Raw genomic sequence first — 16,719 nt, 5'->3', positions numbered from 1 at the left:
AGCATAGGTTTGGGAAGGGAAGGTACAAGGTAAGCCTGGAACATATTTATTAGACCAGGAAGCAAGGAAGCATTCAAACACTAATGGAATCATGTCAAAAGAATACAGACAGCAGTATGAGAGGCTCTTCCCAGACAAAATGGATCAATAGGAGCATCAAAAGAACAATTATGCTAAATGATTCTACACTGAATTAAAGAAATAAAAACTTGAGTGTATGTGATAATAAAAAGGAGAGAAGAATGTAGAAGGAATAATAAAGCAAGAAAAAGAACCATTTTGCAATTCCCAATTAAATCATCATTTCAGACAAAGACAAAAACCAATGAATAAAAGATGCCTGGGGGAAAAGATATTCATAGGGTATCAAAGTATAACCCCCAAATTTTCACATAAATTGTAGAGGGGCAAAAAGGCAGAGATTTCATGGTGATCACCATTACCAGGTGATCAAACTTAAGTATCAATTGTGGCAAAATGTTAACGATGGTTGAATCTAGCAAGTATAAGGGTGTTCACTACACTTTTCAACTTTTCTGCATTTGATATTTTTCAAAATGCAAAGCTGGATGAAAAACTTGCTGACTGTATAATATATTTACAAGATGGTAACTTAGATGACTTTTTAGACATAGGAAAGCAGAGATCAATCATGAGCACATGTGAATATGGTTATCAAGCAGAATAAACATGCTTCCTTACGTGCTGAATCCAAACATGGAGAAATGCTATATGGACTTCATATAGAAATGCTATAAGGACTTCAACATGGCATCCAGTGGAGTCAAATGTTACTTGTATTGGAGGAACGTACCTGGGCCTGCCACTGGCACCATGGCTTCTGAATGATCTGACAATTGCAAGCTAAAGCCCCTGATTGTCCGCAGCGTGGAAACAACAATGAAAGAATTGTATGGAGAGCAGGTCTGATGATCAGGATTGAGTTTAAATCCAGTGGCGCAGGCACAGGAGAACAGTCTTCCTGGTACAGGCAGGCAAATTTGCTGACAGGCATTCATGTTGTTGCTGCAGCCGTTTGAGGATTCAGAGCCTAAATGAAATCACAATTAGTTTGTAACTTTTCACCCCATCTATTTGACACTCAGTGTCAAATTTTGGGGTCATTATAAAAGTCAATAACAAAATATGGAATCTGAGTTAACCTAAAAACAATATTGGAGAGCTGAGTGCTTATAGAACTAACACACAGAAGTTTAAAATAGGACCACAACCATGTTGTGTTATATCATAGTAGAGAATGAAGCACCAATTGTTTTTCTTCCACCAATCACTCAAGAGTTAGAGGAATAACCTATGTACTACCATTTAAAATTCTATCAATTTTAATTATATAATCAAATATGTGATGGATATTTGATTTAATGTATATTAAATAAGAATACTTGAAGTTTTTTTGAATATGCAATAAAATATCAAGTGACAAACCTAGGTTATAGGACAACAAACAAATTACTTGATCATCTTAGCCTAGATATTTCAAAATAAAAAAAATTATCTCTAGATCATAATACTAATTTAAAGGGGCAAATCAAAAGTTACATCATCTCAAAAAAGCACACCTAAGAGTACTCCTTTTAAGATTAAAAAAATTCTATTGTGTTATTCACTTTTCCAGTAGGTATCCAACCTCCAATGCTCCAGTAACTATTCTAGTTACTGGGTAGAGAGCAAGAAACAAGACAGACAAAATACCTGTCCTTATAAAGGTTACAACTAATGAAGAACTCGGACAATAAACACATACATAATTATGTCAGGGAGGGCAATAAAACAAAAGCAAAGTAAAAAGTGGTGGGGAATGAATGGGAGAAAGTTTACTCTGAAGTGAATCAGGCCTTTCAGATGCCACATTAGTCTTTGACACTTAGCCATGCTGGGATGATTTGAGAGAATGGCATTGAAATATGTACAATATCATATAAGAAACTAATCGCCAGTCCAGGTTCAATGCAGAATACAGGATGCTTGGGGCTGGAGCACTGGGATGACCCAGAGGGATGGTATGGGGAGGGCGGTAGGAGGAGGGTTCAAGATGGGGAACCCGCGTACCCCTGTGGCGGATTCATGTTGATGTATGGCAAAACCAATACAATATTGTAAAGTAATTAGCCTCCAATTAAAATAAATAAATTTAAGTTTTAAAAAATATATTTTGGGATAATTTCTATTTCTGTATGCACACAGGTTTGTGTGTGTGGTGTGGTTGTGTACAGACATGTAAGTGCATAGATATATTCATTGAACACGCATGAATGTATGTTTCAGTGACAAATACTCACCACGTCTTTGGTAAATTTTAAGGCCCCTGAGATCTGGGAGATTATTTCTCAAGACTACTTTGTTGGCCCCTGTAGCCTTGTCAACTCTTTCAATGACCTCATATTCTTCATCAGAGTAATAAAGGAAGCGGCCATGGACAGCAAGTCCCCAGGGGTAGGAAAGATGGTTTACCAGGATCATTCGATTTGTTCCATCCACATTTCCTCTTTCAATCTGAAAGGTTAGAATTTTTGCTATTGACTGATTCATGGTGAAATGAGGCAAATGTTTAAAACTAATATTCACTAAATAACGTTTCACACGTAGATAGCATTCTATCCTTCCCAGGGGTGTTTCATATCTATTTCTCACTATATGTGATAGTCTCACCTATCCCAAGTGGTGGGTCAGACAAATGTCACTGTGCTCATTTCACTGATAATGAAGCTGAAGTCCAAGTAAGCCAGTCAACCTTCTCAGATGGCATGGTGAAAAATAGGGAACTAATCCCTGCATGTGATATTCTGGTCAAGGATACTGTATGCTAACTGGCCCTGGGTTTAACGTCGTCACCAACCATTTCTGCAATGGAGATAGGAAACGTACTCAACACACTCACAGAAGGCAGCAAGACAGCGCTATTAAATCAGCACAGGAATAAGTCAGCCTCAAAATGACTCTGGTGAACTAGAGAAGAACTCAAGAATGAAGTTCCTAACAGGAAGTGATAAGCAGTCTGCTCTGGAAGAAAAAATATATATAGACAGAGCTGGTTTGATCCTCCTCTGTGTCAGGATCTGAACTGATTGCTGGCGAGAGAGACAAATGGGTGTCACTCCCTGGCCTCTCTCGACAAGGGAATCCAGCAGTTACAAGAGCAGGCTATGTCCTGGAAACCAACAGAAATTCCAGAAGGGTGCAGCACAAGGAAGATAATCTCTGAAGAGAGCTGCTGAGGGAGTAACTGGGACCAGATGAGCTGCCCACACTTGGCTCAGGAATCTGGAGCTACTTATCCGGGCCAGGGCTCAGGGTTCCTTGCAGTTTTATGAAGACCACATGTCTCCATCATGAAAGCAGTTTCATTAGCGAGACAGCTAGAGAGAAGTGGTTCAGAATGGTGCAGGTGGCAGAAAAGGCTGGACCTGAGAGAAGACGCTCAGGGACAAACTGCCGGGATTTTTGTGATGATTAAACAGGACATGCTTATTAGTGTGAAGGAGGAATATGAGGGTTCTAGCCTAGAAGAAAGGATGGAAGTCACACCACCAACCGGCTCACAGATTGCGGAGAGCAGAGCAGATGTGGAAACAGGAAGTGGGAGCTGCTGGGTAGTCTGGTCTGGGACATCCTAACTTGTATGCAGAAATCACAGCATGTGGCAAGTACTTCTGTAAAGGGCTTTCACACACATCACTGCATTTCTTCATTATAATCACATATTAAGAGTGAGATGAGTCCTCGTCAAGCTATCATGAACTGAAAATCAAATCTACTGGACCACTTTTTGAAGAGCGTCTATGTCATAAACAGATCTGAAATCACTCCTGTTCTCTAAAGCAAGGAAGCAACTAGCACACATTCAACAACCAAAACAATAGTGTAGCTGATCAATAATTATTACTGAGTACTTTCTTTGTGCCTAGTTCCAGATCAGCTGCATAAGCACAGTAGTAAAGATCAAGTGTTATTTCTGTGAATGAATGAAATTGTATACTTCCTATTTTTTATTGCAGATTATAATGAATTTCATCTTGAAGTTTAAAATGACCAAGAAAGGGAGTCCTCACACATTACAACTACCAGAAAATAATAGGCATCTGTTCTGCCTATTGAGTTCAGAAGCTTTCTGTTTAAAAAGAAAAGGCTCTTGGAGGACAAATGTGGAATGAGAAATGGAATTTATCTTGAAGAAAAAGAAAGAATAAGGGAAAAAATAACATTCTGTAAAGAACTGGACTTCAAGGAAAGAAGTTATTGAGAGAAAGGGCAATAAAGCCCTGGTGCATGTGTGCGCATGCTAAGTCGCTTCAGTCATGATGTTATGGACTGTAGCCCACCAGGCTCCTCTGTCCATGGGGTTCTCCAGGCAAGAATACTGGAGTGGGTCGCCATGCCCGCCTCCAGATCTTCCCAACCCAGAGATCGAACCCACATCTCTTCCACATCTCCTTTATTGGTAGGTGGGTTCTTTACAACTAACTAGTGCCACCTGGGAAGCCCCAAAAGTGGCTGAGATTGTTTGAGAACCACTGCCAGACAACTCAGAGCAATGGATGTCAACTACCCAAGTTCTGCAACGAAGACCAACAGACTAAAATGGGGCACATACCACTCCCGTGCTGCTGACTGCCCAGTAGAGTTTCTGCTCCTCAATATCAAGGGTGATAAATGCCACATTTTCAAGGCTCCCAGTAAAGAGAGTTCTTGGAGATTTGCCATCCATGTTAGCGCTGGCAATCTTGGGGGGAAGGCCACTGTTGGTTCCTCGGTCTGACCAGTACAGTTTCCTACAACCATGAAAAATAAAGGTATTGAGTGAAACATTTTCACTATGTATTTAAATGAAAAACAAATTTTTTGTCCTCAGGATACGCACCATTCAATGGGGGAAGTCTGAAATTGTCAATATCCTGTTACATATAGCGTGGAGGAGTCCATAACTAGTGTTTTCTAATGTCTGTATACTTCCCAGTTATTACTGGGAGAGAGGCCACTTAAAATGAAATCTGACACAGGATACCATTTTCCACTGGTGGACAGTCCTTTAGCTTGGTCACACAGGACGTTCATGGACTAAAAAGCCTGTATCAACAGTCAATTCCAGACTCACATACTGCTAAGCACACCAGAAAAGAAAGAGCTAATGCAAAAGTATTCAAGTACCTCCCTGATCACTTCTCAGCCTTCTTTATTTCTTTTCCGAATCAATTACCACAAGATAAGCTATTCCAATTTTCATGATGGAAAATGCAGTGTATACACATGAATCCTAATCAGCACACAGAATTACCAATTTCATTAAAATATGTGAAGGTTGCTTTCCATTTCCATTGAGGACTTAACTTCTAGACATGAGTCAAAGTTTTCATTCCTTTCAAACTCACCTCCTGCTTCACCAGACAGCCTTCTCAAACTCTTCTACGATTCCGCAAAGCCTTAATTCCAATCATCTTTACTGGCATCTTTCTTTCACCATCAATCCAATATACCCTTCCCATGAACCTACTCTTCAATTCTAAACTTCTTTACCTCTAAGTTCTCAAACTCTGAAATTCAACCAAACTCTTCCATCTCTTCCTTTCTCCTATTTTACTTCTTCCATTGAACCTATCCTCTGCCCTTAAAATTTGTCTGAGCTCTCAAACCTTCAGGCCCTCTATGCCTGGACCTCATACCATTTTAACTGTTTTAACAGTACTCTTATTTATTCTCATGATCTCCTTAACTTGCTAACTGCTCACCGTAAGTTCCTGTCATTATCCTCTCTCCTCTCCCATTCCAGGTTGCCAAAAGTTTTCTGGACAAAGTCACAAAACTCTTACAAATTCTGAGTTCACTAAAAATTTAAGCTACTTAACCTTAGCTAAGAACTCTCATCACTAGCTAAACATTTTCTTTTTCCCCTGACTCTTGCCACTCCAATCCTGATTAATCTTTCTGGACAGAATGATAGATTTGTTGCCACTCCAATCCTGATTAATCTTTCTAAAATACAGATTAGGTTCTATCATTCCTTTCCTCCAAATTTCCTGCTGGCTCCTTATTTCTCAAAAAAAAAAAAAAAAATACAGTACAACTCCTTAGCATGACATTAAAGCCCCTCCCTGATTCATCCCCAAGTGGCTTTAGCTGCTGTATCTCTCCCAACTAGTCAACTGTCCCTTACTCGAAGTCTCTGGTTCCAGCCCTCTACACAACCATGCTAAGTACCACCATGCTTCTGGGCCTCCACTGCTCTTTGGCCTCAAGTACCACTTCTCAGCTGCAAGCCATCCTCCATCTACTGGTGGTCTTCTCACCCTTCAAGGTCTATTTCAAGCTTTCCACATTCATTCAAAGTCAAAATATATAATTGTTCACTCTATTTTAAAATGCCTGAAATTCTTGCCTGTTTGAAATTCAGGGCTACTAATTTGAAAAATACATATCACATATAACTTAACAGCTATTTCTTTCATACTGAGATCTATATTTTCTTTTTTATATGGTGGTGGTGGTTTAGTCACCAAGTCGTATCCGACTCTTGCAACCCCATGACCTGTAGCCAGCCAGGTTCCTCTGTCCATGGGATCCCCCAGGCAAGAATACTGGAGTGGACTGCCGTTTCCTTCTCCTTCTTTTTTATATAATTTCTTTCTTTTTTTTTTGGCCGTGCTGGGGCTTTGCTGCACGAGAGCTTTACTATAGTTGGGGTGAGCAGGGGCTACTCTCAAGTCGTGGTATACAGGCTTCTCATTGCAGTGGTTTCTCTTGTTGCAGAGTACAGGCTCTAGGGCATGCAGGCTTGTGTAGTTGCGGCTCCCTGGCTCTAGGGCACAGGCTCTATTGTGGCACACAGGTGTAGCTGCTCTGTGGCACGTGGGATCCTCCCAGATCAGGGGTCAAACCCACATCTCCCACACCGGCAGATGGATTCTTTACCACTGAGCTACCAGAGAAGCCCTGAGATCTATATTTTTCAAATGCTGGCATATGAAATCAGAAGAGATCCTATGTTTGAAATCTTCTATTTTATCAGATCATAATACTAACCAAAGTGCTGCTGTATAGAAGACATATGCTATTTCTGAATGAACACTCACCCATTAATAGGATCGATAGTTATGCCAACTGGCAAACCAACTCCAAGACTCGTCCCATCATTGGCAATCAGGGTTTTCCTGTAACTGACATCTCCTTGAAGTGTCATAACCTGTATAAGAGGAAAGTAAGAAAGCTAAGGTGAAGGAAAACTGAAACATGCAACAAATTCAAACTATGATTGGGGTGAATGAGAGAGTTTGCATGGTAGATAATCCCTAATTGCATCTCAGAGCTATGAGAAAAATCAGCTCAATAGAAAATGGGAGTAAGAAAATGACATCACCTCTCAAATTTCTATTTGCAATTTATCTAAAAATCCAGGAGAAGCTATTTACATGGATCACTGCCTGAGTGAAACTACAAAATGCCTTCAGAAAAAGATGCTGCTGCTGCTAAGTCGCTTCAGTCATGTCCGACTCTGTGCGACCCCATAGACGGCAGCCCACCTGGCTCCGCCGTCCCTGGGATTCTCCAGGCAAGAACACTGGAGTGGGTTGCCATTTCCTTCTCCAATGCATGAAAAGTGAAAACTAAAAGTGAAGTCGCTCAGTCGTGTCCGACTCTTAGCGACCTCATGGACTGCAGCCCACCAGGCTCCTCCGTCCATGGGACTCTCCAGGCAAGAGTACTGGAGTGGGGTACCATTGCCTTCTCCACAGAAAAAGATGAGAACCATCCAAAGGGAACCCCACAGGTCTCCTGTGCCCCGATGACTGGACCGGAGCACCCAGTGGTCCATCACTGCAAACACAGTTGAGCAAACCATCTAATTCACTTGAGTGAGTTCTGTGCCACGTTAACGGCCTGTGTGCCAATGCCAGCCCTGCCAGATCCTACATGACTGACTACAGCACCTGAAGCAAGTAAGTTCACCTCTCTGAACTGTGTTAGTCAAGTGTGAAGATAATGGTCCCTTCTGCATAAAGGTCCCAGCAACATGGGACAATTCATGCAAAGTGCTTTGCCCAGCACCCGGCACGACTACAGTCAGTGTGTTTTATCGACCTGTTTATGGGAACCCACTATACAGCAGGCATTAAATTAAGCACTATCGGATTTAATCCTCACAGTGACTTCATGAGATGGATGCCACTATCATGCCCACATAAGGTAATAAAGAAGAAGCCTAGAGAGGATTTGTGGGCTTCCTATTGTTATGTTTTTAAGCAATCTTGCTTGAACTGTTATAACTACAGGGTTATACCACTGTGAAACACCACTGAGAGATACGCGTTACTGGACCAGAAGCAGTTTCTTATAGAAACAGGCCATTTTAGTATGCACTTGAGACAGTCTGAGGTGAGAAACACTCGTAAGAAATAAGAAAACGCCTCTTGATTTGCACAAAGCCTTTTCTATAAAATCGTATTTCAATACAAACTGATTATTTATGCTTGTTTCCATCTTTGCCTTTCTATCTATATACATCTTTCTCCCTCCCTCACTCTTTCACATGGAGAAGGCGATGGCACCCCACTCCAGTACTCTTGCCTGGAAAATCCCATGGATGGAGGAGCCTGGTGGGCTGCAGTCCATGGGGTCGCTAAGAGTTGGGCACGACTGAGCGACTTCACTTTCACTTTTCACTTTCATGCATTGGAGAAGGAAATGGCAACCCACTCCAGTGTTCTTGCCTGGAGAATCCCAGGGACAGAGGAGCCTAGTGGGCTGCAGTCTATGGGGTCGCACAGAGTCGGACACGACTGAAGCGACTTAGCAGCAGCAGCAGCAACAGCACTCTTTCACACACACACACACACAAACACACACATCCTTCTCTCCCTCACTCTTTCTATTTTTCTCTCTCCTGTGTAGCAGCTTTTTCTCCTATTTGGATTAAAATAAGTTTTTCAATTTGCCTCTTTCTGCTACAATTTCTCTCCTTTTCCTAAGGATGTCTTCGGTTCAAAAGAAAGTCTCCTTGTTTTTTTGGAATAGCTGGAGCTCTGTGGCAGACAGCCTTTCTGTATGTTTCACATTTCAATTACAAAATTGCTTTCAGTGAATGAGCACACAGCTACCCCTAGTGGAAAAGCTGGAATTCAACATGACTTACTCCTACTCTGGTAGCTTAGTCAAGAATCTGCCAGCAATGCAGGAGATTAGGGTTCAATCCCTGGGTCAGGAAGATACTCTGGAGAAGGAAATGGCAACCCCCTCCTGTATGCTTGACTAGAACGTTCCATGGACAGAAGAGCCTGGCAGGCTACAGTCCTGGGACTGTACGGGATCTTTAATCAGACATGACTGAGCGACTGAACACACACACAGGATGGCACTGATCCATGGAAAGCGTTTACTAGTGTTTGCTGAATGAATGTGCAATTGAGCAAACAAGCCAGACTCGAAGCCAGGACTCCAGAGCAAGCTTTCTTTCCTCTGGACCTTGCTTCACTGGGGGCACAATTTAAGTTTCCATGGTTAAAGTAGCCTCACCCATACACACACACGCACATGCACACACACACACGCACACACTCAGTTCTTCAACTGGTGCTATCTAACCCCGATGAAGGAGACAAGCGCCCTGCTCTTGAAAGACTATCAGTCCACAAGAGAAGACCCCCTTTACAAAACAGGAGCAGATTAATTGCCATTTGGAAAGAAGACAGTTTTGTACTGAGTGGCCTCTAGAGGATGTGAGTTTGGTACTAAAGGTCTTGGGCAGTAAATATTGCCTTGTCTTGGGCCGGTGATATTTTTAGTTGAAGTTGTGCAAAATACCTTCTGTCACTGAACAAGGGGGTTGAAGCAGGATGGACTGCTGCACTTGTGGTTTATAACAAGGCAAAGTTAGACCACCCACCCCTTCCCACCCCACCTCCTGGAATCAGGGTAGTGAAGCTGACTTCTGTGGGCTTCACAGTCTTACCAAATGAAGAGCATGAACCAGATGAGCCTCCAAGTTTCCCTTCATGTTAGGAGCTGTGATTCTACTTGGCTTGAGATTAGGATACTGAGTACATACTGTGAATATCCCTGTCCCCGTGACCGTTTACTGCTCTTTTTGGCCCTCAGCAATGTTGTAGGGTTTGGATGGCTACCGTGGAGGCTTCTGAGGAAGGCTACTGTGCACCTTCCTCATCGTTAACATCAATCTTTCTGAATGTCCCAAAGAGAACCGACGTACTAACTGATGCTTCATCCAGAGCAGTGGACTGTCACCCTACAGCCACATTCCCAAGACTGCCCCTTTGCATTAGGACTTCTCATTCTCACTCTGAATTAATAATCCCTCCCATGTCTTAACCTTATCCCAGACTGGAGTAAACCAACACTAGTCAAGTTACCTCTGAGTTACTTCATGTGATTTCATACCTGTGCCCCTATAGAGTTTCTTCTGGGAATTAAGAGTGAAAAGAACACTTATCTCACAAAGGAAAGCATCAAAGGAATCAGAATCAAGTTTCTACTTTCTGTTTCACTGTTAGAGTCATAGATTTCCATCTTAGAACAATGGTAATCTAAAAATTTGGTTTAGAACTGAAATAGCATTGGATACTTGATGGGGAAAGATGATGGAAATGGGCCTTGCCTACTATAAGCTTCCCTTTACACTGAATTCATTACATAATTTTTATTTATCTTTGTATATATTTTAATAAATTCTTATTTATTAAATTATTAACAGGCTGCCATTGATACTCAGGTGGAGACAAAATAGCACAGTAGAAAGTTTCAATTTTTAGGTTTCTCCTTGTCTTCAGAGAACTAATACTAATATCCCTTTTTCCTTCCTCCATATGACAGCATTTCCTGAAATTTTACATGAATCAGAAACCAGTGTTTGTATCAACAGTTTTATGGACTTAGTACCTTAATTGATCGAGTCACGTGATCAGTAAAATAAAGGTTTCTTGATAGCCAGTCTAAGGCCAGGCTCGCAGAAGCCCCCAAACTTGACAGAGGAGCAAACACTGTCCTGTTGGTTCCGTCTGTCTTCACTCTGTGAATTTCACCCTAGTGAGAAAGACGAGGAGTGGTGAGCTGTTTCAAGGCCACAGCTTCTTCACTGCAGTTGCTTTAAGATACTTCATGCATGGAAGAAATGCAAAATGCCAGGGCCACTGGGTGGGCTCACTAGGTAAAACACCAATGCCAGCAGCACTGAATCATTCATGTTCTCCCTGCCCCTTCCCCATTCTCACAGGTTTCTTCCCTAATAGGTAAAGAAAGAGTCCCAGTGGGAAGGAAGTTGGAGGAATGTTCTCTTTTCTCCTAAAGACAAAGATTCTGAGTGAAGGCCACAGCAGCCACATCAGATGTTTTCCTGAAATTCCCTTAGGGAATTATTGCCTTTGGTCTTAACTGAAGATCATTCTTATGTTAGTCTAATATCTTCCACTAGATTAAAGCTCAAGAGCAAACTTGGTTACTGCTTCCTCTTGGCATGTACTCTGCAGTTGGAAGCAGCCAGTTCACTGCAGGAAAGTAGTAGTCACTTAATACTTGATGAATGAATAAATGCACCCAAGGGCTTAAACGTGTTTATTATTGGGTCTTTGCTCCAGGCCAACTTCCCATTGACATCCCTCACTGAATTAAAAAAGGCTTAGCGTTGAACTAATTTCTGTCTGGGTCATTCCCACCCCGACCCCCGCAAGCAAAAATGTAAGAAGGCCTCCGTGAAGGTAGGCTCTTCAAGAACAAGCTACATACTTGGAATGTTATTCGAAACTTACTGGATTTTCAAGCCAATAGATGAACTGCTCTGAATAATCAACTGCAACATCATAACCATTGCGTATCCCTGATATGGGCACCATCCCATCAAAGGTCTTCACGTCAGGATTAAGGGAAATTCCAAAAATTATACTGTTTCTTACAACTATTAGGAATGCTTGATCATCTGTGAAAATAACAGAATATCACTCAAAATTATATCCCAGATATTTAGACTAACAGAAGGCAAAGGATTATTACCATCTGATAGGATAAAATGCCACTGAAGGAACATGGCAATAATTATAATGCATGATAGATATTTCACCAGAAAATTCAGGGTTTTCCATTGGGTTTCAGTGGGTTGTTGGGTCACCAGACCACCAATTTCACATACGAGACTTCTGGAATCACCCAAGGTAGATCAGCATTTACCTTACACTTCATTAATTCCTTACTCACACTGCTAATCCATGTTTGGATAGTCACAGACAAGAAGTTCTCCCATTTCTAGATGCAGAATGACTCAGGCAAGAGAGAGTTGGATTTTCACATTTTGGGGCAAAAGAAAATTTGTAGTCTCTTCTTGGTGAATGGCAGTTCATTAGTTTTAAGTATTTTTAGAAAATAACACCACAAAGTGTTGCCTAGTGTTTATGAAAGGGTCTAATTACTAAGTAAATCTAATTTATAATTGCACCAACTGTTATTTGACTAATGTCTATCTTCTGCATTAGATTCTAACTCCCAAAGGGCAGTGACCCCGTCCAATTTACTCACTATTATGTCCCCAGAGCTTGGAATAGTTGTCTAATAAATATTTGCTAACTGATTGACCCCATACATGAATAAATGGATGGACAGATAAGTAAATATGTAGAGTGTCTTCTGAAGTTCTCAAAAGTATCTATATATTGCAATTTAAACATCTTCATAATATCTTATTTAAACTATCACTTTATGTAGGCTCTTTAATAGATAATGAGGTCCTTTTTCAGAGATCATCTTCTCCAGACTATAGGCGCATTATGAAAAAACTAATAAAGTTCATGAGTGGGGTTTTATTATCATTCCTCTGCGAGAAAAGGAAAACTTTGAAATGTGAGTTTGTGTTATTAAGACATGTAAGATATATCACCTATTAAGACAAAGTATAAAATGATTAATTATTGCATAATCTTCATGGGCTAAAAATGGTGTTTGCATTATTTTGATTATTCCGGAAGCTTTGCATCTTCAGCAGGATTATTTTGACAATTTTTTCTTTACTTTCTTTTACATTCGATTAGCTTTTCCTTGTTCCTGGCATTTCCATTACTGAGAAATGAATTGACTCAATTGATTACCTAGTACAGATTTGAAATTTGCAACTCTTCTTGAAAAGTACTACAATGTATAGCATGTAGTCTTTCACAGCAACCAGCAATGCTGTTTTCAAAAGCAACTGAGGCCAAGGAGCCTCCCACAGCTATGCAACTCTTGCAGGAAACAATGCAATGAGATTAACTCCCAAACCTTGCCTCGCTCAGCTGCTTTTCCTCTTTTCTGAACAACTGCAATAAATCAAAATAGCCATCCCCATTTATTGAGAATACATGCTACACAATATGCAGCAAACAAATACTTGTTCATTGAATTTCTCTCCTTAAAGCCTTTTGTTGTTGTTGCAAAATAACCAAGGTCACTTGGACTCTAAAACCTATGTTCTTAATCACTATTCTGCAAAAAGTACATGCTGGGTACTATTTATTGAATATCAAATCACTCCTGAATTCATTTGATTTAAATACAGAAATTAAAAATTATGAGTTTCAAATGTACCCTGAAATTATTCTGAGATCATATTTAATGATTAATTAATTATATATTATAAATGCTCATTGGTTCAGAGAAATAAGAAATATTTCTCAATTTCACAGGGGAATTTTTACTTACTCAAAATCTGATTCTGCTCTTTTTTAGGGTAATTTTTCTTTTGCTTAATTGGAAGAATTGTTAACTAAAGCACTGTTTAAGGCTGAAAAATCTTCATCTCTTATCCATCAAACATGGGCCTCCCGGACTCCTCCTCTAATAAGCTCTTCCTCCAGTGCTACTCCTTCAGCCAATTCTCCTCCCTAGGGATAGGTCTCAGGACCTCCATCTGTTCACTGCATTTGAGAGGGTTTACAACCAATGAACATTTGCGGGCCATAGATTAGAGGTGGGGTATCATTTAACGCTGCACTGGCAGAAGTGACCACCAAAACAGCAGGTGGCATAGGAAGGTGCATGAAAAGTGCTCTGTGGCAAAGAAAAAAGGACTAATTTTATAACTCTACACATCAGTAAAGGCATAAACATGTGAAAAATACATGAATGGAAAATAAAAAATGATATTGAAAGGTTTGTCATCCATTCAACATTCACTGAGTGATGCTGTGTGCCATGGGCATATACGAAGGGATCAGGTTTATCCTCAAGGAACTGAGAATCTGGGGGGCCAGACAAAGAATATGGACCATGGCCATGAAAGAGTAGGCACAGCAGCATCTAGGGTTGGCTGGAAAGGAGATCAGGAGAAATGAAAATTTCTTCATTTTTATTTTTCATGTCATTATCTTATTAAGAATTAAGATTAGTGTTAGCAGAGCAAAGAAGTGAAAAGACAACAGTCGTGAATGAAAAATTTATGTTGTCATTAAGAGGTGGCATTTATGACTCCCAAGCATAGCTCCTCCCAGAGTCAGACCTTATACAACCCTATTTTGGATGTGCAGCTCTTAATATTAGGGGGTGCTGGGAAGATGGTTTGAGTTTGGGGGGCTTTTTGGCACTTGAAGAACATATTTGATAAACAAGAAAAAAACTATTTCATACAGAGAAAGCTCTCCCATTAAAATTTTATAACATAAAATTAGGAAAAAATAGAAATACTCCCTAATCTGCCTTCCCAACAGTAAGCACTATTGACATTTGTGTATCCTGTCCTCCAGATTTTTTTAATGCATGCTTTTATGAATACATAGCCAATATTAAACAATCTGTGCTTTTTCACCTAATCTTATACAAGAACTTTCAAAGATATTCTAGACACTGTACAGACAAAATTTTAAAGGTGATCAAATATTTAAATAAACTGTTTTCATCTATGAATGTTGTCTTCTAAGCTTCTTGTTGAAAAAAAGCAATTTTTTTTTTTTTTAGTTCACATATATTAGGACTCAGTAACCCAACCGATGCTCAGAAGCCTGTTGGAAAATGTTGAAAAAGTTCCACCTCAGTAAAAATCAGTCCATGGGAAACCACTAGTGGAATTATTTGTGAAATAAAAAAAGGTATTTTTTTAGGGTTGACACTTATCAATCACTATCAGATAGAAACGTAGATGACACCAATCCCCAACGCACAGTTCAACAATCTTTGTGTGGTGAAAGAATGTTTTGTACAAAGAATGTCTATAGCCCCGTTTAATCTTCTGCTGAAAGACTCTGAGGACACAGTAAATTAAACAATGTCAACAAGGATTAGGTTCATAATAAATCTCTGAAGAAACACTGCAAATGCCAATCCCTTTGTAAGCATTACCAATAATTAAAATCTTTCATCACAAAAGTATCACTGCAAAATATTACATGCTGATGGAATTCAATGTTCAGTAACCCTGCATCTGTATAACCTGTAAATGCCATAAATTTCCTGGATTCAGGAATATATTTTCCTTTTGAAAACTAAATTTTCCTCTAGAATTAAGACTACTTTTCTCTTAATTTAGGAATTTTTCACCATTAAACATTTACTTTTAACTTGTCCACAGCCATTTTTATCAGGATGAAAATATGTTTACTCCTTTTCACTGAGTAATGAAAGAAACTTGCTTATACTACCTCTTTAGATTTTTAAGCAAAGGCAAATGATTTCTTAGAAATTCCCTTTGTGGATTGACTCTATCTTATCCTTCCTTTCTTGATCCCTAAAGTACTTAGTATAATACTCACATACTCTTCAATCAACCCAGGAAGATATCTAGGATGAGATGAAGAATAAATTGCTGAAATAATCACTCAAAGTATTTCATACAAAGAAAAGTTTCATTTTTAGAGCACCATAAAATAGTAAATAATAAAGGGACTGAAACTGGAGTCAGAACACCCATACTGTAACACTCTTTATTTACTACTGGTTATGAGAATAAAAAATGAAATAGGAAGCACTTTCCTTGTGGTCCAAGGTTAAGACTCCACATGCTCAATGCAGGAGTCCAGGTCTGATCCCAGGTCAGGAAACTAGATCCCACATGCCATGCAACTATGAGTTCACATGCTGCAGAGTTCACAACTAAAAAATCCCACGTGCCACAACTAGACCCAGTACAGCCAAACAAATAAATAAAAATAAATATTTTTAAAAATGAGATAAGTAACCTAAAAATGAAACTATCCACAAATATACATAATTTTTATTTCTAAATGCAGAATTTGGAACTTCCCATTATCACAGCTTGACTGCCTATAACCAGGTAAGAAAAAATGTGAGGTTAAAAAATGCTGAACCACAGGCACACATAATATTGGCTCCATATATAGAAACTATATTTCAATTACAACTCATTTGTAATGGAGTTTCTGTATATGGTTGATTGTAAATCAGTTTTTGTTTATGGTGCTCAATTAACTCACCCCATACGGCACACACCCCACAGATATCTGCTGATCAGAGGAAACATCACACACACTCGCCATCACCAAGTGCTTTAGAGTTCGATGTCAAGTTCCACCTTCAGAGCGTACTTAAAGGACATACTCTACCTCTCACGCAAGTCACAGAATCACGAGCAAGAGTCCACCCAGAAGGACAAGCACAGGAGTAAAGGCTCTTTGAGGAAAGCAGGCACAGATGGCTGCATCGGGTATAGCTGCACGGATTTGAGGCTGTAATACAAAGAGAAGAAAACAGGGTGAATGGAAAACTGCCCACATTAAAGTGAACAGA

At 39.9% G+C, this 16,719-nt stretch overlaps 1 protein-coding gene across 1 annotated transcript in view; it reads right to left on the bottom strand.

Moving 5' to 3' along the window:
- LRP2 (LDL receptor related protein 2) overlaps nucleotides 1-16,719 on the bottom strand; it is a 176,753-nt gene that overhangs the window by 60,631 nt on the left and 99,403 nt on the right. Inside the window, exons 31-37 of the mRNA XM_059878126.1 lie at nucleotides 16,536-16,658; nucleotides 11,769-11,935; nucleotides 10,903-11,046; nucleotides 7,086-7,195; nucleotides 4,613-4,790; nucleotides 2,301-2,514; nucleotides 815-1,051 (exon numbers count right to left, since the gene is read on the bottom strand). Of these exons, the coding sequence (XP_059734109.1) occupies nucleotides 815-1,051; nucleotides 2,301-2,514; nucleotides 4,613-4,790; nucleotides 7,086-7,195; nucleotides 10,903-11,046; nucleotides 11,769-11,935; nucleotides 16,536-16,658 (1,173 nt within the window). The remainder of the gene's footprint in view (nucleotides 1-814; nucleotides 1,052-2,300; nucleotides 2,515-4,612; nucleotides 4,791-7,085; nucleotides 7,196-10,902; nucleotides 11,047-11,768; nucleotides 11,936-16,535; nucleotides 16,659-16,719) is intronic.

The sequence above is a fragment of the Bos taurus genome, chromosome 2, assembly GCF_002263795.3.
Source record: "Bos taurus isolate L1 Dominette 01449 registration number 42190680 breed Hereford chromosome 2, ARS-UCD2.0, whole genome shotgun sequence".
In the NCBI taxonomy this organism is placed as follows: domain Eukaryota; kingdom Metazoa; phylum Chordata; class Mammalia; order Artiodactyla; family Bovidae; genus Bos; species Bos taurus.
The sequence above is the reverse complement of the archived record's forward strand: the minus strand, read 5'-3'. Positions and strand labels throughout refer to the sequence as shown.